This window comes from Calonectris borealis, chromosome 6 (genome assembly GCF_964195595.1).
Source record: "Calonectris borealis chromosome 6, bCalBor7.hap1.2, whole genome shotgun sequence".
In the NCBI taxonomy this organism is placed as follows: domain Eukaryota; kingdom Metazoa; phylum Chordata; class Aves; order Procellariiformes; family Procellariidae; genus Calonectris; species Calonectris borealis.
In genome coordinates, this window is record NC_134317.1 from 24,397,683 (window position 1) to 24,423,601 (window position 25,919).

The 25,919-nt window shown below is 37.5% G+C and overlaps 1 protein-coding gene across 2 annotated transcripts in view; it reads right to left on the bottom strand.

The window, feature by feature from the left end:
* Positions 1-530: 530 nt before the first annotated feature.
* SP3 (Sp3 transcription factor) overlaps positions 531-25,919 on the bottom strand; it is a 36,423-nt gene continuing 11,034 nt past the window's right edge. The window contains exons 4-8 of one of the 2 annotated variants that reach the window (XM_075153261.1): positions 25,514-25,604; positions 24,242-25,408; positions 11,565-11,757; positions 4,537-4,733; positions 531-2,287 (exon numbers count right to left, since the gene is read on the bottom strand). In XM_075153261.1, coding sequence (XP_075009362.1) covers positions 1,971-2,287; positions 4,537-4,733; positions 11,565-11,757; positions 24,242-25,408; positions 25,514-25,604 — 1,965 coding nt within the window. In that variant the 3' untranslated portion in view covers positions 531-1,970. Of the gene's footprint in view, positions 2,288-4,536; positions 4,734-11,564; positions 11,758-24,241; positions 25,605-25,919 lie in introns of both variants that reach the window. The other variant, XM_075153260.1, reaches the window with a different exon arrangement.

Consider the following 25,919-nt stretch of genomic DNA (forward strand, 5'->3'; position numbering starts at 1 on the left):
ATCACTCTCTCTAATCTCACAGTTCTCACTGGTCTTTCTTACTCCATCTAAAACCATCACCTCACTCTTCCAGTCATATTTTCTAAGCTCACAGCTTTTTCCCCTTTGTACTAATTATTTCTTCCTATGCTTTAAGCAAAAGGCCATTACCCCTTTTAGCCACAGTTCCCTATCAAGACTGTCTGTGTTGTGGCATATAAGTGTCAGGGGCCTTAAATGAAACTTTATATTCATATTCTATAGGATAGGGCCTATGTTTCCTTCGTGTCCTGCTCAGCATAAGGTCAAAAAAGTTACCACTACACCAACATAGTATACAGCACACGCACATATACAGTCTGTGCACATACAGATGGGGTTTTTTTTTTGAGAACGAGGAGGTGGTGTGTTACCATCTCCTTGCCTGTAAGGAAAGGAAACACCATTTCTACTTCCCACCATCTAGTGCAAAATAATAAAACATCTCAGGCTATCAAGATGTATTATAAAATCACACCTTGTTAGTTAACAAGAAGTACAGTAAACTCAAGTCAAAAGAAAAAAAAAATAGTGTTTTATTAACTACCACACTGTTATAATACACTTTAAACGTACAATAAGGTAGCCTTTAAATTTGAGGTGGTTTTAAGAATAACAAATGAACAGATCTCCAAATGTTTGTAAATAGGTGAACTGCAGTAATTATTGGTGTACATTTTTTGAAAATGGTATAGCACTTACAGACTGGCTATATAACTTCATTTTGTACATTTTTCTATAATTGAAAATATAAACAGTAATTAAAAAATAAAAAGAAAATTCAGCATAATAAAAAACATATATGTTTATCAGTTAAATGTACTGGATACATACAAGGGAAGAAGCAAAAAAGGAAAGATGGCTGATATTTAAATGCAGATTGACTAACCAAAAACTAAACAACAAACAAATAAAAACCTCATAAAACCCCTAGTTCACTATGACTATATCCATATGTTTGGGAGTACTGTCAATATGGAAGTGATTTTTCTATTGTATTTGCATATGTTATATTTTACTGGTAATTTACATGATGGCTTTTAAGGCCCTGGCAGACAGATGTTTTTCGGAAAAAGATTTGATTAAAATCACTGCTGAGACGCAATACACCTTATTTTTGGTCCTCCAATGTTCAAAAGAAGGGATATACTTCACTATAACATTTGCCTTACCACCCAAATGCCTCAACCTATACATACTTTTTTTTTTTAACATTTTAAGCTTTTTAAACATTGGTTATATTGCCCACCTTGGTTATTGAAAGAATATTAACAAGACATCATTTTGGCAAATTAGATCTTAAACATGGCTTTTCAACAGGATTTAAAAGGTGACTATCCCTAGAGTTCCATGTTAAAATGTAGTTTTCAAAATCTTACAAGAGTAATGCTTAAAATATTGTACATAGTTAACCTAATTAAAATAATTAGCTTCAAAATGACAAGTTGATGAGCTAAGTAAAGCCTACACTATGTAACATTTGCTTGGAAACTTGATTTGTCAGTTATGCATAATAAAAATTCCAGTCATCAAGAAAATTACAAAATTTCTTTTATCATAACATGATTTCTTTTCACCCATCAACTTCTTTTATCTTACAATAGATAAATACCAACATGTTCTCATTTTTTTACACTAAACCACACAGGATTGATGCATTTGGTTAGACTACCATTTCCATCGTTAAATTCTTTTTTTTTTTTTAATATAACTTGGTAAAATTTCATCTCTTCTAGATTCCAAAAGTACCTACAAAACCCATGCAATTTTACCATTTTAATATACTATGGAATATCATACAAAGTAAGGCATTTCAGTGTCATGTATAACCAAGTTACTGTCAATCCAAAAATTTTTGCACATCAATAAAAAGATATCTAAGAACTTAGGAACAATATTCTTCTCACTACTGTATAAAAATAACCACAATTAATAGGTATCTTGTGTAATATTTACTCCATTGTCTCGTTTCCCGAAACTGTGACAAGCTGTAAAGGTATTTCAGTGTTGGTAAGAATATCCTGATTGCTGGTGCCAGATGTATTAACAGTTCCTATTCCTGAAACAGAACCTTGTTGAATATTTGCAAGGATAAGTGTTGTTCCTCCTGCAGTAATCAAAGTATCATCAGGTGTTGCTTCTACTGATGCCAGCACTGTACTGCTAGAGTGAATACCTTTTTTATTCTGATGTGTTTTAATGTGTTTGGCAAGGTGGTCACTTCTCATAAAGCGTTTTGAACATTCTGGACAGACAAATTTCTTCTCACCTGTCACAGAAGATAAGAAAAAAAAAAGCATTTTCAAGAACATTAAAAATATCACATGTACACCAAAAACTGAGATAACTGCCTTTAAGAGTCAGAATTCTAACAACATCTATACTGAAGAAAAAAGCGATCCAACATGATGAACTTGCGTGTTAAATTTCTAGACACCCATACAAATCCTGTAAAAGAATTGATTTATTTTTCTGTGTCTCACTGAGTTTGGGGAGATTCTTTAAGGCAAGCTAAAGAATATTGCCATCTCACGTCCTCAGACGGTTAAGTTTCACTGCAATTACCACCAATAAATAACTTCTAAGAGGAGAACAAAACCTGCCGAATGATGGACAGGGAAGTCCATATGAGCTCCTGCAGAACCACACTTCAGACTGACAGGCAAGATCATAGGGTAATTCAGGTTTGAAGGCACCTCTGGAAGTCTTTAGTCTGATCTCTCTCTAAGCAGGGTCAGCTATGAGGTCAGACCTGGTTGCTCAGGAATTTAACCAGGTTGGTCTTGAAAACCTTTAAGGACAGAGATGGCAGAAACTCTCTGGGCATCCTGTTGCAGTGCCTGGCTGTCCTCACAATGAAAAAGTTTTTATTTATATCTGGTCCGAACCTCTCTTGTTTCAGCTTATGTCTGTTGTCTCTCATCCTCCCACCAATGCACCACCATGAAAAGTCTGTCTTTGTCTTCTTAATGGAGGCCTTGCAGGTACTAGAAGGTTGCTATTAAGCTCCCCCTTGCCCTTACTCTTCTCTTTGTGCAGCTGAATAAGCCCAGTTCCTACAGTCTCTCCTCATAAGGCAAATACTCCAGCTTCCTGATCATCTTGGTCGCCCTTTAGTGAACTCAATCCTGTTGATCAATGTCTGTCTTATATTGAGGGCTGGAAACCAGATGCAATATTCTAGATGCACTCTAACCAGTGCTGAGAAGGACACTTCCCTAGAACTAGTGTCTTGGCTTCTGTTTATACAGCCCCAGCCATCTTTGCTGCTGGCTCTTGCTCATGTTCTTGTTGTCTGTCAAGACTCCCAGGTCTGACTGACTTTTCAGTAGAGCTGCTTCCCAACTAGTCAGTGCTTAGCCTGTGTTGCTGCAAGGGTTAATCCCATCCCAGGTGCAATATTTTGTGTTTATCCTTGTTAAATTTCATAAGGTTCCTGCCAGCCCATTCCTTCAGCCTGAGTCCCTCTGAATAGCAGCCCTGTCCTCAACTGCATTGACTGGTCACCCCAGTTTGGTGTCATCTGCAAACCTAAAAAAGGTGCACTCTGTTGCCTCCTCCAGGTAGGTGATAAAGATGTTAAAACACGTCACAGGATAGATCCCTGCAGCTCTCTACTTTTTATTGGTATGCAGGTACACTAGGAGCCATTAACCATACTCTCTAAGCTGGATCATTCAGCTGGCCTCTTTTTTTTAAACCCATCTGGCTGTCCATCCTGACAGACCGTAACATCCCAGCTTGGGTTCAAGCATCCAACATGTCTAACAAAAGCACAACATTAGGTACAAACCAAAGACAGTTTTCTAAGCAATGTAGATGCTGATAAGCACATAAATTATTTATCGATTGTCATTGGGTTTTTCAATTAGTCTAATTTTAAAAGGTAAGCATCCCATAGAATGTAATTATGGGTTCAGTTTGTAGAAAAATAGGTAATACAGACAATAGATTTAAAACAAACTGTTCCTTGAGAAGGTGGAATATCTAGACTAACTTCTTTTCTTTGTATTAGACAAAAGGAGAAATGTGAATCTGGAGTCCCTAATGGGTGGTCTAACCATGAAACTAGAAGACGTAGAATGATGCACCATCACATGCTCTTCCTTGATTTTGTGAATGACATCTAATCTCTTGGACATCTAGCCTTCTATTTTTATTTTTCTTTTTTAAAATGAGAGGAAATTATTCAAGTCTTAAGCTGGAACAACAGTTCTAATCTGGTTCAAACAAATGAAATGCATTGCTGAACCTGAATCAAAATATTCTGATTAAGCTATATTAAGTATTAGCTTAAAGGTCAGTTCTGAATCAAAAAAGGTAGCTGTTTTTCCTCCTCAGACCTACTGAAGAAACCAAAGTGTATACACAGCTCTAAGTATTAGCTGATTTTAGAAAAGTCACACTACATTAAAATCAATGCAATACAAAGATCCGGTCTCCTCTTAAAAGTTATTTATCCAAGCCCTCTCCATGACACGTCTTTAGTTAAATGCACCAGAATCAAAGACTGAAAACCTGTGTGTGTTCTTCGATGTCGCTGAAGCTCATCGCTGCGAGTGAACCTTTTGCCACAGAACATCCAAGTACAAACAAACGGACGCTCTCCAGAATGCCAGCGGAGATGAGCTCTCAAATGTGAAGTTTTCCCATATACTTTGCCACACCCTGGTATGTGACAAATGTGTTGCTTCTTTTTTCCCAAGTTGGAGCCTCTGTTAAAAAAAAAAAAAAAAAAAGAGAAGTTATTCATTCTAATACATTCCACCTAAATACTGGTCATACATGTAAGTGGGGTTACATATACCAATAGATCTGCAAAAAAACCTGAGCAGCTTCCCATTTTTGTTTCAAATACAATCAGAGTCCAGTACACGCCATAAGAAGCTGGAACTAAATTCTATAATACTATCTCGATTCTGCAACAAACTATAAGTTTTATTTAAATTTAAATGATAGAAATGTAATCTTTAGCAAGCATACATGTATATGAAGTTGGAAATACAGTCATTACAGCAGTTTGTACTACTTCGATGCTGAAGTGCCGTATTTTAAATTTCAGTTTTTACCATACCAAAGACAGTTTTGGCAAAGAAAAACACAAATTACTGCAATTGCCCAAACGGAAACTGGAGATTTTGGCAACTGGGAAGAGAACAGATGGGACTTTTGGCATCTTGGGGAAACCTGAGAAGCAGTTTGGGATTGGAAGACAAGCATACTAACCTGAATATTTCCACTGAAAGGAGTGGCAGTGAAACAGCTGATCTCGCTGACATTTAAATTAATTCCTTGGTATTTTAGAAAAAAAAAAATCCATCAAAATGAACACATAATTCACAGACAGTATAATCCAGACTACTGAGCTTGATGCCTGTTTTAAGATGCTGCCTCACTGAAATGGTAGGTGATTGAGGGGAAGCACCTAATACAAAAGCCTAACTTTTTTCTTCTTTTTTTTTTTAAATAAAATCACCAAAGAGAGAGAAGAGCCTCTGAAGACCCAGAGAAAGAGATCAGTCTGGCCAGCACAGGGCATCATGATTGATTTTAGCCAATTTAAGTGTTTGCTGCTGCTCAAAGGGGCACTCCAGGGAATAGATCTGGCTGACAACGCAGCAACATGAATGGTAAATGCTGGTACAAGGGAGGAGATTGGAAAATGCAGCCAAGCATCAGGCCACCTTATTCATCAGCAATGTTAACTTAGAACAGCTTAAGGGGATTCTTAATCACAGTCTTGGGCACTCCATCCTCCATGACTGATTATACAATTTTCAGTTGCCTCCCTAGGGCAATTTTTTTCCTTAAATTGGGTGCTCAACTTCTGCTTAACCGTCCAGTGGCTGAAGGATTTGCCAAGCAACTATTAGACCTAGATTCTCATCCCTGCATTCAGAACAATTCTGGTTTACATCTAACGAGGGTTCGGGGTAAAATGCATATACACTTTAAGGAGCTAGCACTTGGAACAAGCATTTCTGAACAGGCACAGAAATTAAATCACTCTAAAAACTCACAGCATCTAAAGGGAATTCCAACCTAAGCACAGATGCACCTAAAACATTCCAGACAGTCCAGAAAAGTGAGGAGATAAAATCCAATTAAGTCCTAGAAAATGCTTCTAAGAAGTCTCAATATAGAGCGATATTCATAGTGCTTAATTAGTCATTTTGTCTCAGAAGAAAAAACTGTCACTTTTACATACTAATTATTTGTCATGACAATGTAGGTTTTGAATTCAGAACAAATTCAATGGCAGTAGAAGTAGAGAGTCCAGAAGGCTTTTGACCCTGCTGTGGTAGCAGTAGACTCATGTGAACCTATGGATATGGTGACAGAAGAGATTCTGCTTATTTATCTATTTTTTTTGGTTTTATTGCCACCCCTCAATCCTTAGCCTCACAGAAAGTTCACCTGCCTGTTTTATCCCACTTGTTTATAAATTTCATGCAAAAAATTCCCTGGCATTTGACCTAACATCTTAAGGTCTTCCATTATTATTAGTCTTGGCAAGAATACTTTTGACTTAATTTTCCTTTTTCAAATGTCCCAAAAGAAGATCACTTCTTTGGACCAGGACAAACATTGCCTTTTTTACATCTCCTACCTCAGCTGAAACATCCATTTTTGGTAACCTTTGCTACATCTGAACTGTCAGGTTCACACTCTTCCATGGCCTTCCCTCAAGCCAAGATTAAAAAGCAAAATTAACTGTAATGTCAGGCGTTTGACTTTGTACTATGCCGCCTACACAAAAGCTCAATATTCACAGGTTTTGAACATTCAGCCAATCTTAAAGGCATTTAACAAGATGCCTTTAGCTTGCCCACTTTCTTTTCTACTTTCTCAGCCTCTGCAGACAGCTAGGCCACCACACAAAACTCACTGTACCTGTAACAGTGCCAGTGGCATTCATCTATCAGCCCAAAAACCCAGCTCCCCGGCCTCCAAGGAAGAAATTTTCTGTATTCCTCCTTTTGCCTTACTGCAACCGGTTCCACAGTCTTCAGGCTCTACATCCACCTTCATCTAATGATTCAGGTCCCGACAGTTCTTCTTCAGGTCCTCTTGTTTGGTGGCTCAAGGCATCCAGCAATTGCGGTGCAAGGCAAAGGAATACCCATGGCTCTTCTCCGTTATACAGTCTTGGTAACTGAAAGAGTTCTCCACAGGATCCTGCTATCCTGTGTCTTTAATTGCCTCTCCAACTCCATGTAACCCTAAGAAGTGCTCAGCCTGTGCTTATTATAACAAAATGTATTTGTGCATTTGAGAATATATTTCTGTATATAGAATATTTTTTTGTATTTGGTATTTCATCCTTACACCTTCTCCAAGTATACTATAGTCCTCCCCTCCACAATAATCAGCGCAAATATTTTGTAACTTTGCATGATACAGTACACAAACGTGACACAAATGACATGAAATCACACCAAAATTCCCTCAAAATAATTTTAAGATTCCTAAGTCAATCATTTGAAGTTGCTTAATTGCACCTTTAGTCTAGACTGAAGGAGACCAAGGTTCAAATCATAGTCAGCTTACTGTGCATAGGTGGTGTAGTACACATAATTCTAAGCACCTCACCTAACTGGTGACAGAATTCCTTAGCAGACTCTGAAGTTCAAAGTGAGGGGAAAGTTAGGGATTCACAGAATGAAATCCACAAGACTACTATGAATGAGCAACTAAGTGTATTTATTCTACACAGCTTAATATAGGCATCTGCATGTTTGCTTCATGTGTGCTCTAAACTGACTGGATATGAGCCAAATTCCATCTCGACGCTTTGCAGCTGTGACAGTCTGGCACTATGCCCTAATACGTCACGGTAAGAGGCCTTTCTTGCTGCACTGGCCAATAACCATCATCACTGAGCAAAAGGATATGACTCAGGCCTACTCCTTGACTGGAGTCTCCAAATCAATGAATACTTAATTATTTTCATAGTATATTTTAGCTTTATAAAGATTGGAAACCATGTTTCTCAGTAACCATGCAGAACGCAACGGTTTCAGCAGAAGACACTTTCATCTGCTGAGAGACTGGACTTTCAGTCCAGCAGTACCTCCAGGAGGAACATCAAGTATTTCAAGGGTAAAACATACACTTACTAGTTATTTTAAGAATGCGTATTTTAGAGTTACATACCTGAAGTGGTATTCAGAAGCACTGTTCCTCTATAGATCCAGACAGTACAGTTACATCTCAATGTAATTCCAGTTGTAATTGAGGGGAGGGTGAAATCTCCAGATGTAACTGAGAGGAGAGTGAACTTTCCACCTAACTTCAGACATCCTAACTAGAAGCCTAATACAGTCTGTTTGGGATCAGAGTCATCCTTTGAGGTACATCTCTCTCTCTCTCTCTCTCCACTTGCTTATCCCCCATTTACTATATAAGCTTGAGGCGATAGGGTTTTAACTTACACATCTAATACATCATCCTCTTTCTTTCCTACCTTCCCCCCTGCCAAGTAAGGTAAAGATAATAGTGGCTTCCTACTTCATAGGACCGGTACAAATAGAAATCCTTTGAAGACTGCAACGTAGTCTAATTCTGTATCGAGAGTCTAAAAAACACAACAAAAACCAACAACAAAAACCAGAAAGAACCCCTCAACTCACCTTTGCATCCAGAAAACAGAAAAGACAAGAAATGCCAAAACTAAGGCTACACAAAAGATGAAATTATGAAGAAGTCTACATATGTGAAGCCATGTACTACCTTTTCCTACCCCATTCAGTGCACAGGAGGGATAGTATTCATTGAGTGAAATGCTATTCAGCTTTTTCATACTGATTTAAAGCGCTTTTCTTGTCTTACTAGTTACATATTATTTAAGTACTATCTTAAATACAGAATTATTCATTTCCCCCAGGGTTGTTTTTTCTTCATCATGGGCACTCACAACACTCACAGTGTCTAAGCCATTCACAAACATTAATGAATTTATCATCTTGCAACACTCCTGTGTAGTGAACTTGAACTAGTACAATCATTTCATACATCCAAATATGAGGCAGAAAGAGATTAAGGCCAAAATTGTCAAACACCCACCAGCTTGAGGTGTCAAGTTCAATATAGCAGAAGCGTATTTTCCTACAGTACTGTAGATGTTTACAATTCAGCTCAACTGACATCTTTACAGAAATGAACTCAGTACTTCTGCAGTGGAAAAGGTGGGGTGGATAGACAAACACCTCCAAAACTTCAGAGCCCTGTTGCTGCAGTCCCGTATCTCATTCCCTAAATGCCTTCCAATTTCTGCAATAAGTGAAGCAGGTGCTAATCACTACACAGCCCTGATTCACTCCCTGTGCATCACCCATCCCATCCACCGAATGGCACTGGGGTCATATCAATAAAATAGAATGCAGTCATGTAATTAGAAACCAAATGATAATGTATAAGCACAAGGGATTAAATTTAAAGTTGCCCAGGATATCTTAACTTTGGCATTTGCCAACTTCCAAGTTTTCAATTTTGCAACCTTAACATAATTTAAAAAATTGTGAATGCTATCTGAAGAATTTTATAAACGCAAACGTCCTGTTATCTGAAACTCTGCGAGTCATCGCAGAGTTGAAAGACAAATCAAAACTCAGCATTACAGCACTAGAGATAAACAAGTAACTGAAGCAGCTATGGAACATGATCAACATATATCAGAGGGAAAAGGAAAATATTCCTCCAAGTGGGCTTACTCCTTTTTGCTAGAGTCCGAAGGAATTCTACATTTCGGTGGGAAATTTGCTCTCGCAACTCTAGGCACTTTCACTCTTCTTCTGTTTCCCCACCGCTGTCTCCATCATTATCCTGTTTCTATTCCAGTCCTAATTCTTCTCACATCCTGACTTCCTGTCCTACTTTTCCTACTTACTTTGTACATTTGATGTGTCCAGTCCTTCCTTTACAGTGGATTTCAGATTCTCACCTACCCAAACTCTTTTCTACCTCTTATCCCAACTCCTTCCCAAATTCCCATATGTGAGTTTCAGTCAGACTACACCCTTTTGCAGACTTCATCAAAACCATCTCTCAAAAAGATTCTCTCTTAGGCTTCAACTTTAAAATTTGGTGTTATAGCAACTCCACTTAGGAGGAAGAGATTTTAAAGTAAAGATGTCTCTAAATTAAAGCCACTGTAGTTTGGAATAGAGCACGAGGAAGATGCAACATGTGAAATCTCTATGTTTCCTAAGAATACGGACAGTGCAAATCACATTTTCAGAGTTTTCTCCCAGACTGAAGCAAATCTCAACCGAGGGTGTAGTTTGGGCAGATCTTCATGGCAGAAGCAAGGTTCACCAAGAACTTAGAAATATCTGTGCCAGGTTTCAGTGAACTACACATAGGAATTTAACAAGAGGAAGCTGATGGACAAAGATGCTATATAACCTTAACAGCAGATATTATCACGAGCTTCATTCATGATGTAAATGTATGAAAGTGTTTTTGTCTTAAACACTTAATATTTACTTGGCATGGTTGCCTAGGATATTACCTCTCCGTGCTTGCAAAGAAAGTATCTAGAACATACAGCAAAAATCCACAAGAGACTTGACAATAGACATATTCAGTCAGTACTCTTAGAACTCTTAGAGCCATAGGACACTGACAGGTTCTTTAAAGAGAACTCAGTAATTTACACTATAGTTCTCACATAAATAAGACCTCCATTTTAGAGAAGAAACTATTATCAAAATGGACAAATTTTAGTGTACTGGAAAGAAGCCCCTGCACAATTATATCAAGCACAAACACACCTAAATATTTTCACTTGTAAAAGGCAGCCTATTATCCCCACTTCTTCTCTTATATCCATAATCGAGATATCTAAAAGGGAGTGTTTTGGAATAGAATAAAATCTTTAAGATAACAAAAAGCTGAAGATTACTTTCATGAGATATAGAATAATAAAACATGGCTTCCTGCGGAGCCCTGAAGTTTTATAAGAATTGGAACTTGGTACCTCTTTGTTAGCCAAATCTCCACTAACTTTGACTGAAAACAATCAGTCAACTCAAAATTAGGTATTTAGAGTTATTATACAAACCTTGTTTTTCTTAGGAAACCAGTGAATAAGAAAACCAGGATAACTGTATTTTTATAACACTCTAAAGCAATCAAACTGTGGAAAAAAAATGCTCAATCAGTGAGGAAATGCAGGAACACAGGATTTAATCAAGTCCTTGACATATGATAGGAAGCCAATCACAGATGTGCATATTCCAAAATATTTCATTTTCGTATTATTTAGGGCAATGTTCTATCCCCCTCACTTGTACTATGTGGCATCTAACTCCATTTTTTTCCAATTAATCTCAATGGAGTAACTCAGAGAGAATGGAATAATCTGCCCGTCCATCTGCAAACCCAGAAATAAAGGTGGCAGTCCTTTATTGCATGAGCTCTTTTGCATAAGTCTCTAGTTTTCTCTAACTGCAGAAAACTGCTATTAACTAAGGTTCCTTTTTTCCTCACTCATTATTTGTTTTCATCATTACATGCATTATATGACACTGAACGTTACATACCTTCCACCACCTTCTTTGCAGTTGGGACACGTGCAAGCTACCCGTCGCAGTCTTTTTCCTTCTTGATGTGGTTGGTCCCCTTCCTCATCTACCACCTGTACTCTCAAATGTGTTAGATCATTGGTATTCAGTGTAGAATCACCACTGAGCTGCCACTCTTCTGGATCAGGCTCCTCTTCTTTAATCCTAATATCTGAGGAAAAGAACAAACACAGATCCATAAGTAGCCCATTAAACAGAGAGAAGGAAACCATAATGATCAAATCTTTCTACTGTCGAGAGCACTATGTCAGCCAAAAGTCAACATCCTTCAGTGCATACCGACATTGCCTCTGTGCCCTTGTAACCTGTAATGTATTTAAAAAGTTTATCTCACTATACATTTCAAAGTTGAAGACAAGCTATAACAAAGTATTGAAGTTTAAGTTTGAACTGTCTTGGTAGGGAATGCTGTCACCAGGAGGATTTTGCTTGCTTGAAACTTGGGAAAAACTGAAGAACAAGAGGTTGGACAGAGGTTGAAAAAAATGTAAACGCATGTTTCAAATGATCCTGAGCAGCCATTTATGTTTCCAAAGGATTTCTCTATTACTGTGACATCTAGTAGAAACAGCCTTTCTCAATGATCTTCAGAAGTTTTCAGTATGCACAGTGATATATAAAGTAATATGAGAAATCAATTGAATGAAAGGTTTTGACCTAAGACAGACCAAGTTATCTAAGGAAAACAAAAAAAATTCATGCCTTTGTTCCATTTTCCCCTTTTCACCTCAAATTTATGCCTTTTCCACTACATATAGAGAAGAAAACATTTAGGGAAGAACGTTATTCAGCATTAGAGACAGGTAAGCAACACACGAACCACTTTAACATTTTGATGAGCTAGTAGTCAAAATAGCTCTTTGCAGTTTCATGAATACAAAAAAGTCTCTTAAGCTATCCTCATAGGATGGACATTTGCAAGTATGTGTACCCTCTCCCTACAGAGTATTCATTCAATCTAATCCAAGAACTAATTACAGCATCATAGTACACTGTGAAACAACTATTTTAACAAATTTACATTTTAATAGGAACATTTTTCTCCTCAGACACTATTCTGGATTCCCAATGAGCTGAAAGTCTGTAAGTCTGGATTTAAAAAAAAGACAGTTTCTGTGTATCATTTTAGAAAGCTGAACTCTAGCCCCTTTGGTTCAGCAGAGTAGTTTACTTGGTTTTTTTTTCAGTGAAAATGATTAGCCACTAGCACAAGCCAATAAGCAAACCATCTTTTTTTTTTTTTTTTCTTTTGTTGAAGCTTCAAACTAAAAGCTGTGTGTCTTTCTGGATGTACTTAAGAGACTGCTTTCTCTGCAGAACAAACTCAGTTATCATTAGACTTTTTTTCCTTAACTCAAACCCCACTCAAGCACTGAAAACTTAACTGAGCACTGTGGCCACTCTAAATTCTTTCTGGCAGTCAGTCCATCAGCCATCATCTGTATAATAAAGACAAAGCTGCACAGATTGCATGATACAACATAAGAAAAACTGTGCTGGGTCAGATCATAAACAGCATCCTGTCCCAGTAGAGATCAGGAAAGAAATTAATGATAAAACATGCAAAGAGTAACAGTTACCTGATCTACCTCCTGAATCATCTCCAGCATTCATCTGTTTAGAGACAAAGGATGTCTCTAACATACAAAAATTTGCTTGGTGCTAATAAAGTCTCAGTCCAGTCTTTCCCAACACCAGTTTGCCTTCCTTTTACATGCACATGTATAACCATTTGCAGGACTGTGCTGTAAACTACATCACTGATGTAACTAAAGTTAAAATAATTCTCTAGGAAACCACTCCATGGGGAAGAGAATTCCACGTCAGAGACAGGGAAGTCTAGAATATTTATTTGGTTTGGCTGCAAAAGTCAATGCTAGAAATTAAGTTTGCATGAATATGACAGGCTCTGAGCTGTGGGAATCCAGGAGCTAGCACACTAACTTTCGCTGACTGTTTACGCCTGTGGTAACATCCAGCAGAACTACTGTGGTAAGCCTGTCCAAAGCCACCTGCGCACTGAGCTTCACTGTTACCATAAGAAGTTCACAATCTCAGGCAGCAACATAACAAGTATCTTTCATGAGAAGACTCAGAAAACCTCTGTGGTGACTTCTAGTCTTCTGCATTAGCCACCAAACTATCTTTCCTACCAAGTTAAGTCATTTTCTGAGACTCACCCATGAAATCATTTTATTATCTGCCATAATTTATATATACGTTATAGATAAAATTCATTTTACATAGGCAAAGATTAAAACACTATACAACATACAAAGAGTTTATAGAATTGATCTTTCAAATTGGATACTATTAAGCATACTAAAACATTCATTTACAGCAACTTTAGAAAAAGGCAAAAGCCTGATTTACTCTTACGCAACAGGGCACATTATAGGAATTTAAATACATCAAAGTGGCAAGGCTGCCAGCACAGGCCAATTCAAGCTTCCAAGCAGTTCTTCAGGGCTGGATATGTTATGCACCATACACAAAATTCTTCCACAAAACGTACATTGTATAAATTCTGTTTTTATTTAAAATAAGAATTTAAGTAATGTTAATAAAATAAAACAAAGTATTAAGAAGCTGATTTCATTATGATCTTACTAACATTAGACACTGGCACATAGTGAGTTTGTAAAGTCAGTAGCTGAATCCAGTTAGCACTGCATACACATACTTCAAAAGAGATATCAACATGTCCTAGCAAAGATGAATGGATAAAATTAGGGTATGGATCTGTGCTCCCAAAACCCAGCTCCACTACTGAAGTCAAACATTCCATATAAGATATGATTTATTCTGTTATACTGACACCCCAAAGTCACACTCTAATACTAGAAGCACGTCCAGAATGTCTATTACTGCATGCCAGTATCCAGGACTTTCTACCTTCAGCTCATGCAATGTTTGTTCCACTTCGCAAACTTTCATCATGAGTTCCTTCCACTTTTTTCATCAGTATCTCTCTATTCCCAGTCCCTCCCAACCACCACCACCATCACCAGCACAAAGGCTCATAATAGTTTTATAATTGTGGAGGCATAAATGAGAAAATTGTTTGGACAAAAAAAGAGGGACAGACAAAACACTCCTAAGAGTTGAGGATACTGGAGAAAATAACAATTTGCATAGACATAAAATAGTTTATAGTGTTATTTAAAAAACTGCAAAACTGAAGTGAAGTCAAAGTAATGTGTTTGCAATTTTGTGCTGTGTTTCCTGGTTATCTTGGTCAGGCAGAAAGTGTAGCTATTGCTTTAGGTATTCCTCAGAAGGACCACCTTCTACTCCAGGCACATAGAAAAGTACAATGTAAACTGGCAATGTACAGACAGGACAGGACTTTTTAATACTTAATTATGTAGATTATACTTTAAATAAAACAAAATTAGAAGAAATATCAAAAGATGAAGTGTTTATCTAGCCTCTCCAGGATGTAGTATAGCAGAGAGTGGATTGTATCAAATCCCGAAGTGAATCTGATTGCCTTAACAAGGTCCTTAGAACCAGTAAGTCTGTTGCCCTCCAAGTAGGTTTTACATTATTGCAAGAGATAAGGGAAAATTCCATTGCTATTTTGGGGGGTGTGGTGTGTGTGGGGGGGTGTGTGTGTGTGCGTGTGTGTGCCACTGTAATCTAGACAACAGTAAGAAAATGAAGGAATAGAAGGGGCAAACCATGGAGAAGAGCAAAAGATAAAAGTCTTCTCCAATGCAATGGAACTGGAGATTATGTAAATTCATATAGATAGCAACGACCCTGCATTTCTCCCTTGGTGTTCCTCTGGACGTGCTCTGTTCTAATTCAATCTCAACTGACAGAATACTAGGTTTTACACCAACTCTGCAAAAAATTGGGCCTAAAAAAATTTACATAATCCCTAAAGTCATGACAAGTTGATGGTAAATTTGAGGCAACTTTTGTTTTCTACCAATTAAACACAGGCTATATGAAGGCTACATTTTCTTTACTACTGTTTTATTTCCATGCTTTCAAATTTCTACATGCGCTTACTTCTTAATTAAGTTCAAGACCTAGTGCTAAGTAAGTATGAAGGGAAAATTCAAACAAAGATACTGTTTCAAACTGCCTACAGTTCTGTTCAAGTTCTTCTTGGCATCCAGTGAGCTAGATTTGTTTTAGGTTTTGCCTTCCTCTAAAGGATGGAAATTGGGATCTTGGTGTACAATTCTATTCCAAAGGTAGTATTTCATAGTCACAGAAAGCCCAGAGCTGGCTACAATATGGAGCAAGTTTAAGTATATTTGGCAAATAAAAACAATAACTAAGAGATTTGTTTAAAGTGCTTCAGAGAAGAATAACTAAACTGATAGGATGAAACTATGCAGATCTAAATCCAGCTTAAACTATTCTTAAGTATATTTCAACTATAATCTAGTGTGGACAGAATTACTGCTGCCCACTGATACAGCCATACAGTAGGTCATTTACCTACTTCACCATGTATCAGATGAATGCATCAGTTAAGCTTCATGTTCTATCTTGGTCTGTTTCAATGAGGACTTTAAGAAAATGCTGTTTTCTTCATCTATGAGAAAAGTTAATAGTTAAGCCAACAGCCATAGAAACAGGTTTAAACTGAGAAGGGAGGAGAATGCAGTGCAAAAATGCTTCGTTTGAGGACTACTTTAATTTTTTGATATATCTGCCTCTGCAGAATGTCACATAAAGGCACTCTCAGCATTACCTGTAACTGCCTCCAAACTGCGGGCTTCTAGTTTAGCTGCTTTTCCTAGATACTGAAAGCCATGCTGCCTTTTTACTCAGCCAAGCTTTACATGTTCCTAATCTCAGCAGCAGAAATATAGTCTTTCAACTGAAAACAGATTTGCAGCAGCACCGCACATACCTTCACACCAATTTCCTCACAGCATCACAAATTGACTGTGTGCAGTTTCAACATCTTGTAATCAGTCATGCCTATTCATTTATTTTTCCAAATAGATGCTTCCCTTCCCAGCCCTCCCAAGAAAACAGATGTGAATTCCCATCTCCTTTCCATCTTCTCTTTTAATTTTGTTTTCATTTTTCTCTATAGTGCAACCCACATTCCCTCAGTATCTTGATTCATCTTGCCTTAATCTCTGGATGTGAGGAAGCTTTAGTAAAGATGTTCAAATTTCTTAGACACTGTCCTTGTTCATTCCCATCTAAACTAAACTTCCTAAACTAAACTATCTAAATTAAACTTCCCTACTAGTTGGCCACCTGTGCAAGTCTTTCAGACAGGAAACTCAACAAGGTTAATGATTTCTACTCTGATTTGCCCCCCAAAACTTAAGTGTGAATTTAGGCATTTTTATTATGTAATAAACTGCAACAGAAGATACACAACAGAATGTCATCTTGAAATACGTGTGAACCTCAACTCAGAAGAAAGATTGTCATCTAGTTTCAATAGCGCTAAATCAGATTTTAAGTTTCTGAGGAAAACATCTGTTGTGTACAAGTCTAAGAGCAGGACCTCACAGTACTGAATATTTAAGCAGTATCAGCAAAATGATTAAAAATAGAGTTACAGATTTTTTTCTTGCAAGAAATGCCACATACTGTATTTCCAAGTGATCCTATGCGTTATTCTAAGCCGATTATTTAAAAATTTGAATCACTAAAGTACGTAAGCCAGTGCTACCACAACACATATTATGTATCAAAGAACAGTTACTTACCCTACAGTAACTGCAGTTCTTTGAGATGTGTTGTCTACAGATTCTCAAGATTTTGGATTCTTATGGACAGTAATACCTGCTGCAGCATGCCCTTATTTTTTCCTTTTTTCCCACAGTTGAAAATAGAAGAGGGGATAACTAGAAAGGGGGAAGAAGAGTTGATCATGCTCGATATAGAAGCCAAGAACTGCAGAAATAGGTAAGGAAAACAGGAGGACACAGAGAATTCTGTGACCAGTGGGGTTAAGTACTCCTACATAAAAGAGTATTCGACTGCTGCTAGGGTCAAACAACAGGACTGTCAGCAGTAATTCAGGAAGGCAGAACTGATCAGTAAGTATTTCTGTTACCTTAAAACCTTCTGTTTTAAGGTAAAAGCCAAGTAATGGTCCTATCACTAGATGAGAATGAAAAGAGGTAAAAACGGCTACTAAAATAAACACTTAATAAATCAACAGATTAGGATAATTTTCATTCAGTAATTTTAAGAGAAGGCTGAAGAGCTCTCTGCAGTTTTAATGCTGCAAGGATTTGACCATGTGAATGCTCCAGTGGGTTAGAAAAAAGCTAGCACTGTGATAATACTGAGAAAGGGTAAACAAAGACTTAAGGAAGTAGGGAAAGAATTAATGCCACTCAAAATGGGATTATGGGAACAATTAGATTCAAAAGTAATTTTTTTTTTAAATCAATGATGACACCATTGTTGATATAATATACTTGAGAGTTCTGCACAGCAAGTGACTTACTAGGATACAGTAAAAAAGTTTGATTAAGAAAAATGGAGTACAAAACGTATGTGGAATACATCGATTAAAAACTGGCATGAAGGTTAAATGCAGATTGAGAACTATCATTTCTATATGATAAATAATGAGGACATGTCACTGACAATGTGTATTTTTTCCCCTTTTGTCCTTAAAAATTACTACCTTTTGAACACGTGTCTTCTACAAGCAGTGAAAGACAACCCATCTACAACCTACCCTTATCTTCAAGAGGGCAACCACAACTAGGATCCTGGTGAGCATTCCTGGCATTATAAAAAGACTGCCGTTGTCCTTGGTAGAAACTTCAGATACTTTTTATGAGCCAGATGCACTGACAAGTTAGCTTGAGAGATCAGAACCAAAGTACGTGATCCTGCCAGGAGGTTCAAAAGGCAAGATAAACTGCACAGAACCTGAAACAATGGACCTAAAGTGCTGAGACTGCAAAAAGACAGAAGACGAGTTTCCAGCCTTCTTTTTAAGTTGAAGCAGTACTGGAAATAAAATCCCTTGCCTCTTTCACTTCATGGATACTTGCCATACATCCCCACAGGTGTAAGAGAGTTTTCCTTTTGCTTCAGGAGTATCTTGTAAAAAGAGTATTTGAAAAATGAAAAAGGAACGAGTACCTGAAACTGGGTAATATATTCTTCTGTGAACATCCTGAGGATATCTGAGCCTAAGATAACTCAGGCTAACCTCCTTAACCTTGAGAATCTAAGTTGCATTACCAGACACTCAGCGTACATGACAGAATATTCACTTCAGAGTAACATACAACAAAATTTCACCTCACCACCATGGGCTGTAAGAAAATGAATTAGATTCTGAGCTGTTTTGGAACACAGAGCGGAAAAGCACATGAAGTACAGACAAGAGGAAGGATGCGACAATTCAATCTTTTCAAGAATTTGAAGAAAAAACGCAATTCTATTCCACTGCAGTAGATACTGAATTAAAAAAATAATCAGATTAACTAAAGTTATGCAAACTTTCTTACACTTGAAGTGAGATAATTTACTATATGCTGTTAAAAGCAAGCTTGTGGAACACATACAAGCATGATCATCTAATTCTTCCACAATTTATTAATTTCCTTTGAAAATGATGAGAAAATAAGGAATGTAATTTAAGCATAATGAAAGCAAACTATTTACACAAGATTGGTACATAAATAGCTCTAATTCCTGCATAACTTAAATTTGTCAAGTATCCAATTGAATTTTCATATCAAAAATAAAACAGTGGGGGAATTGTTTTTAACTATTTTGATTTTACAACATGCAAACTAAATGCCTCAAATGTAAATGGGATAGCCCAAAACAGATGTTGTCAGATGAAAATACTTAACATCATTGTTTCAGGTTACTTCATGCATTTCATAAGACTTTTTTTAATAATCAGATTCAATTTCATAATAACACCATGCCCTTCTCTCAAAAGCTTGGTATAAAGAATGCCTTAGAAGGAAAAACTATATAACTGAAAGTAAAATTAATAAGGTTAAAAACTGGAACTTAAAAAGAAAGAGAAAAAACTTTCAGTGTAATACTGAAAACCAGCCAAAACTTTTTATAAAGTTCTAGATGCCAGAAGAAAGCTATGGTTTAAGCAGCATTCTGCAGTACTTCACCAGAAGCATTAAAACATTGAAACAACCATCCCTGCAAGTAAAACTGTAAATACTTCCTTTTTACTTTTGTTTGTTTGGGGGTTTAGACTGTTTTACCCAACAGATGTTAGACCAAAGCCTCACAAGATATCAGCAGATGAAAGATAAGTTGTCACTTGAGCAACTATTTACCTTGAAAATTGTCAGCCGATTTTTTGGCCAACTTTAGAACAGCTAAATTACTTCAGCATGATAAAGACTTCAGGTTCTGGCAGGAATAGAATGAAGTCCCCACCACAAATAGCCAACCACTCCCACTCTCTATCAACTGGTATAAGTTGATCAATAGGCATGACTGTAAGCTTCAATGGCAGCAGGCAGATGAGTCCGTTAAGTAGCTGTGTATACTCCTGCAGAGGAGGAGCTGGGAAGAAAGACGTAGAAATGCAGACCTCAGTTTTGCAGTGGCACTTTGAGTCAACTCTTGAAAGGAATCCCTTTGACTTTATTCCAACTGTAGACCAACCTGGAAAACTGTTTGTATTTTTTTTTTATTTTTAAATAAATGAATCTTCCAGCTGAGTGTGTCTGGGTTGATAAGCAGCAAAATCCCTTCTCAAGCCAAAGCTACTTTCTTTCAGGTCACTTGCTAGTTTCTTCAGATGCTACTGGAATAGTCAAAAGAAGTATCAAAAAAAATGCATCCAGCATCTTATAAAAGCAACCTAGATAAGATCTGGTAAAATCGCCTTTTTTTAGGAAATAACCAATCCAAAGCTGTGATTCAGTACATTAAGAAATTAGCTGAGACACTATTACAACTAGATTTTGATTAACACTGTTAAGTCTCCTTTGTCTGGACAATGGCTTTAGGGGAAAAAAAAATCCAGTAACTTAAAAATTCTTTCAAATTGACAAAACTTACAGGATCAGAAACACGAAAACCAAGTTGATACATTTCAGTACCCTGTATTTTTCCAAAAGGAATGCTACTTTATAGGAAATGTTTGAAGAAGAAATCTATAAACATGCTAATAAAAATAAATACCTTTCTTGAACAGGTAAGTTGCTAAAGAGTAATGTGAACTGTGCTCGTACTGGCTCTTTTTGTTACACACAATGCAGTATTTTATTACAAACTGCCAACAAAAGGCATAGACTACTAGAGAGCTTTCTCAGGTTTAACTTCCTCTCAAGACCAGAAGACTGAAGCGGAACACAGCTGAGAAAGATATCTCTTTGCCAGTGTTTAACACGTAGATACTATTTGATATAGCTTTTTGTTTTGAAAAGCAATGCTGAAGAAAGTTTCAGCTTTGACCAACCAATACCCTTCCCTTCTCCACCGCAAGACCACACTAAGTACAATGAGGAGGAATATGAGCTCTAATAAACATTCTAAGATAAAACAAGCTCAGCCAAGACTTTTCAGAACAAATTCAGTGCAATGGAAGTCTCTGCATATGTACGCCTGGTAAAGTGGACATTTTGGTAGAAGCATAATTACTGGACGTTTTTTTAAAGGAAACTGTACATTTACTGGACAAAGCTATTAGCTTTGTATTAGGGTTGTGATGACTTTCCATTATGTAAACAAAACGTAGGACCTAGGTAAAGACATTTTTTCCTCTCACACACTCCTGAGAACAGTAAAGATGTCCTCTGCTGATTACCTGGGAAGCGAGGCTTGGAAGAACACCTCTCACACAATGGGCTGTAGCTACCAAAATCTAAAACCTAACCCACAGTTTTCACAGCTACACCACTAGCAGAGCAATCTATGTTATCTGGACTTCAGATAATTACCAACCATCTCTGAGCCAAGACTAGGAATATGTTCTTTTTATTTTTGCCTCAGGTAGAAAAGTTTTGCTAAATGAAAACAGAAAATACAGATCGACTGTATTTGTTATGGAAGGAAGTGGATTATCCGGGCTGGGAGGAGAAAATATAGGGAAACCCTTCTTATCTTGCTTCAAAGCTTGTTGGTAGCTTGCAGAAAAGAGGAATCAAGTAGCCTCTTACCTTTTAGCTTTAACTTCCCTCATTCTGCTGTCCCTTCCACATACCTTCCTCTTTCTTTTAGTTTAAAACTAAACTGTTTTTCCTCATTTGTAGATCAGAAAAGCAATATATTTTTGACTGAAAATTTTTTTTTATAATTTCGCTATCTGCTTTTAATTGCATATTTACACTTCAACCTGAAGAAAGGGTGCCATACCATATTGTAAGGGGTTATAAATAAGAAGGGGAGGAACATACTGAAAAGGATTATCTCAGACAACTTCGATATAGGCAAAATACCAGATGCACATGGAAAAGACACTGAAGGTCAATCAAGACAATTCAGTCTGATTCTGTTAGTTAGAAGCAGTTTCACATTGATCGTTACTTTGGAAAAGTGAGTTTCTTGTAACATAAAGGAGGGACCAATTAAATTCTCCCCAAATTTAAGGGATGGCAGTTTTAATACCTTCCAGTCCATTTACTATTCCTAGACAAGTAGGAAAAATGTCACTATAAATCTCCACCCTATCTTTAATATAACCAGGTGTTTATAGCTATTCACTTCAGGCAATAGTTTCTGCTATTCATCTACTGCTTCTGCCTATTTAATCACATTTCATATCTCCCATTTATTCTCTTCCCTTCCCATGTGAAATTCCTCACAGGAAAATACAGTTAAGGAATGCTTGATGGAACTCCCTTGCATTTTATTATGAACCACCATTAAAACACTCTCAAGGACCATCAATAGACAAACTAATACACACAGCAGGCTCAACTTCTTTTTCATGTGTCTTTCCTTTTGGTTCCTCTCTCTTTTTCCTTTCTATCTTTCTTCTCAAGTTTCTGCTATGTTACTCCACAAGCAATAACATTAGCTACATGATCCTATAGAAATACAAGTCTCAGAAATAAAGAAGTTCTCATCCTCCTTGTATTTCATATTAGCCACAGGGCCCTTTTTCCAAGAGTTAGATTCTGACATCTGAGTTTAGCTGTATTATCATGCACTATACATGCTTTTTGTTACTGATGTCTATGCCCTATGTCCTTATAGGTAACAAGGTGTGATGGAGACAAACCAAGACTTTCTGTGGTCACAGGAAATAGAAAATTTAAGAATCAAGATTACCCAGCAGAGCAAATGCTGTGAGCAGCACACTCATCTGTTTGGTGCTGTTGCCTACAAGCCGATGAAGAGCAGGCTTATCTAGGTCTGGGTAACTTTGCCTTCATAACTCCATAATACAGAAGTCACTTCCAAAACAAAATGAACTACGACACCATCCCAGCTTATTATTTTAAATTCAAATTTTAGATTCCCAAGAGAAAGCAAGCTTCCTGACATAGAATATACCAATATCAGTAACCATATAAGTATTATAATCAGTAGGCTTTGAAACAAATCCACTTCAGCAGCTCCTCTAGGCATTTTTCACTTAACATTGCATTTTTCTCACATGCTTAAATAGGCATACAATACAAAACATTTTTGTTTTACTTAAACATTTACGCTTCAGTATCTTAATGAACCAGAGCCTTGGATTACATGATTATAGTAAAACAGCAATTCCCAAGCTACTTTGTGCAACAAGTTCCCTCCCAAATTACCTCTACTGCTCACTCTGCCCCTCATACCTAGCCTGGGCACAACCCTGCAATAATGAGATTAAATGGCTTCTGGTACAGCAAAATGTCTTGAACCTCAGTCATCTCTTATTCTTTCTTTTAGGTAGCTATGCCCTGAAATTTGGAATGTATTGTATCAATTTTACCAAAAATAAACACGCATGTTTATTTTTTCTCACATTAAGAAACACCTATTTTAAGAAAATAGCCTTTCTTCTCTGCTTACAGAGATAAAACACACTGTGAAGTTTATCATTAACAATTGTACATTCTGAAACATAATGCAAATAAGTAGTACTGGAAATTCACATATGTTCTTAAGCACAGCCTCCATTTTGATATTTACATGCTTGTTTCACTTCTGCTTACATGAGTTTTGTACATCATAGTTACACTGATATTAAATCAGTAGGAAACAAATTTAACAAAACAGCGGATGAATAATAGCACCTCAGGGGGTCTGAAAATTTTCAGGGGAAAAAAATTGTATCAACAGAAATATTTGGATTTTCCATTAAAATGTCATCTATTCAGCGCTGGGAAGAATGGGGTGTGCTAATGACACTGCTGCCTCAGAAGAGTGGTAAGTTGATAGTCAGATTTCCCTCTTCTCAATTTAGCATGCAGATCTTCTGCATACTTAGAAGCACCGATAAACATTGTATTAGAAGTGCTGTTAACTATTACGACCAGTTGAGAGTTACAGGAGCTTATACTAAAAGAAGTGAGGTGGGACTGTATTCTACCATTACAGCGGTTTCTAATGGAACAGTAGTTTCAAATAAAATGTATCATCACTGTTTAACCCACTGTATTTTGTAGGCTTCCTCAGCAAGACAATAATGTTACAATTATTACCATTTAAACCAACCACATGCAATAATAAAAAACAATTTTCTACAAAAAGAGTAAAATAAATACCTGCAGGACTGCCAGCATTTTCTCCTTGATGCAGCTGAATACCAGCAGAATCTATAGAGTTTACTGTAACTGTCTGTAGATTTGGCAATTGAGCAGTGCTTAGACTAACTGGAGTTGATGTCAACGCCCCACCTGCTGCAACTTGACCAAGAGTGAGAGTCTGCACAGGGGTTAGAGTTATTTGTTGACCAGGTGCATTCTGAATTTGCAAGTTCTGCAAGTTCTGAACTCCTTGCACTTGAAATGTCTGCCAGGTTATCTGCCCAGAAGGGGTCACTGTTTGTGCCTGAATTAAAAAAGTTCCAGGATTCAGCTGCAGTTGAAGATTTTGAAGAGCCTGTTGAGATATACTTTGACTTGCTTGCACACCGTGGATTGTCTGTTGCGCAATACCTTGTACAATCTGGGCTTGACTGGTTGGCTGCTGAGACTCTTGAAGCTGTATGTGTTGTACAATTGGCTGTGCTGTGGAGACCTGAATATTCTGAGCCTGCGTGTCATCGGAGACTGATGTCTGGATGTAATTTCCCTGAAGATCAGAACTATGAACTTGACCACTAGTTGTGGTCAAGTTGTTTGCATTTTGTTCCAATATACTTGAACTGTCTATGGTAACGGGCAATTGTGATGAAGATGATGTTGGCACAAATAAGTCATTATCAGTGGCGGTTTCTGTAATTTCAGGAGAAACTTGCTCACCAGTCCTTTCAGAAGTATCTGAACTATCCATGGCCTGTCCAGCATTTATCAAGTGCCCATCTGCATTAATGCCTGCTGTCATGGTTTGAGAACCACTGCCAAGTCCCAGAGAATCTAGATCAACACTATTGATGGGTACAAAAGTAATATTTCCTGGCAGTCCAAGAGGGACGTTAGCAACTACTTGTGCTTGGCCAGGGAAAGACGAACCACCAATTGCAACTCCCTGAACCTGGACTTGACCAGACTGTGATAAGATATTCTGAATATTAGCTGAAGGTGTTCCAGAGGCAATGATGGTTTGATTAGAGCCAGGAATGATCTGAATTTGACCAGTTTCTTGATTTATACTGCTATTATCAGAAGAGGCTGCAAAGCCAAGTTGAACCTGCTGACCATCCGCTGTCTGGATCTGGGGTATTACTTGGTATTGTACGTTAGACACTGTACCATTCGACGAATCTGATCCTGGTGCAACAGAAAAGATTTGTTGATTTTGCAAACTCTGAATAGGAAGGACATACTGCCCACTTGAAGTTACTGTGGCAGCACCTGGAATCTGTACTATATTACCAGCTTCATCCTTTATAGTGGCAGGAGCCGCAGACAAGACCTCCCATCTATTTGGAGTTCCTGTTAATTGCACAGAAGCCAAATCCCCTGTCTGAATAAAAAGAAAAAAAGAAAAGACAAAATTAAAACAAGAGACGTACAGACTATATGCTAGAACAGTCATGCAATTCAACACTAGAGATTGATACACTACTGGAAAACATGCAATGCAGCCCATATGAACAACAGCAACTGGATTAGAACTATGAAATAGAGGGTTTTTAAGTGAGCTAATGCCTAAGTCAGGGTAACCAACCTGTGGGTCGTGAGCTGCATGTTGCTCGCGAGCAGGTCAAATGCAGCTCCTGTGCCATGGCTACGTCAGGTGACCAGCAGCAGGGTTATTCTGGTGTGGGGGCTGCTGGGT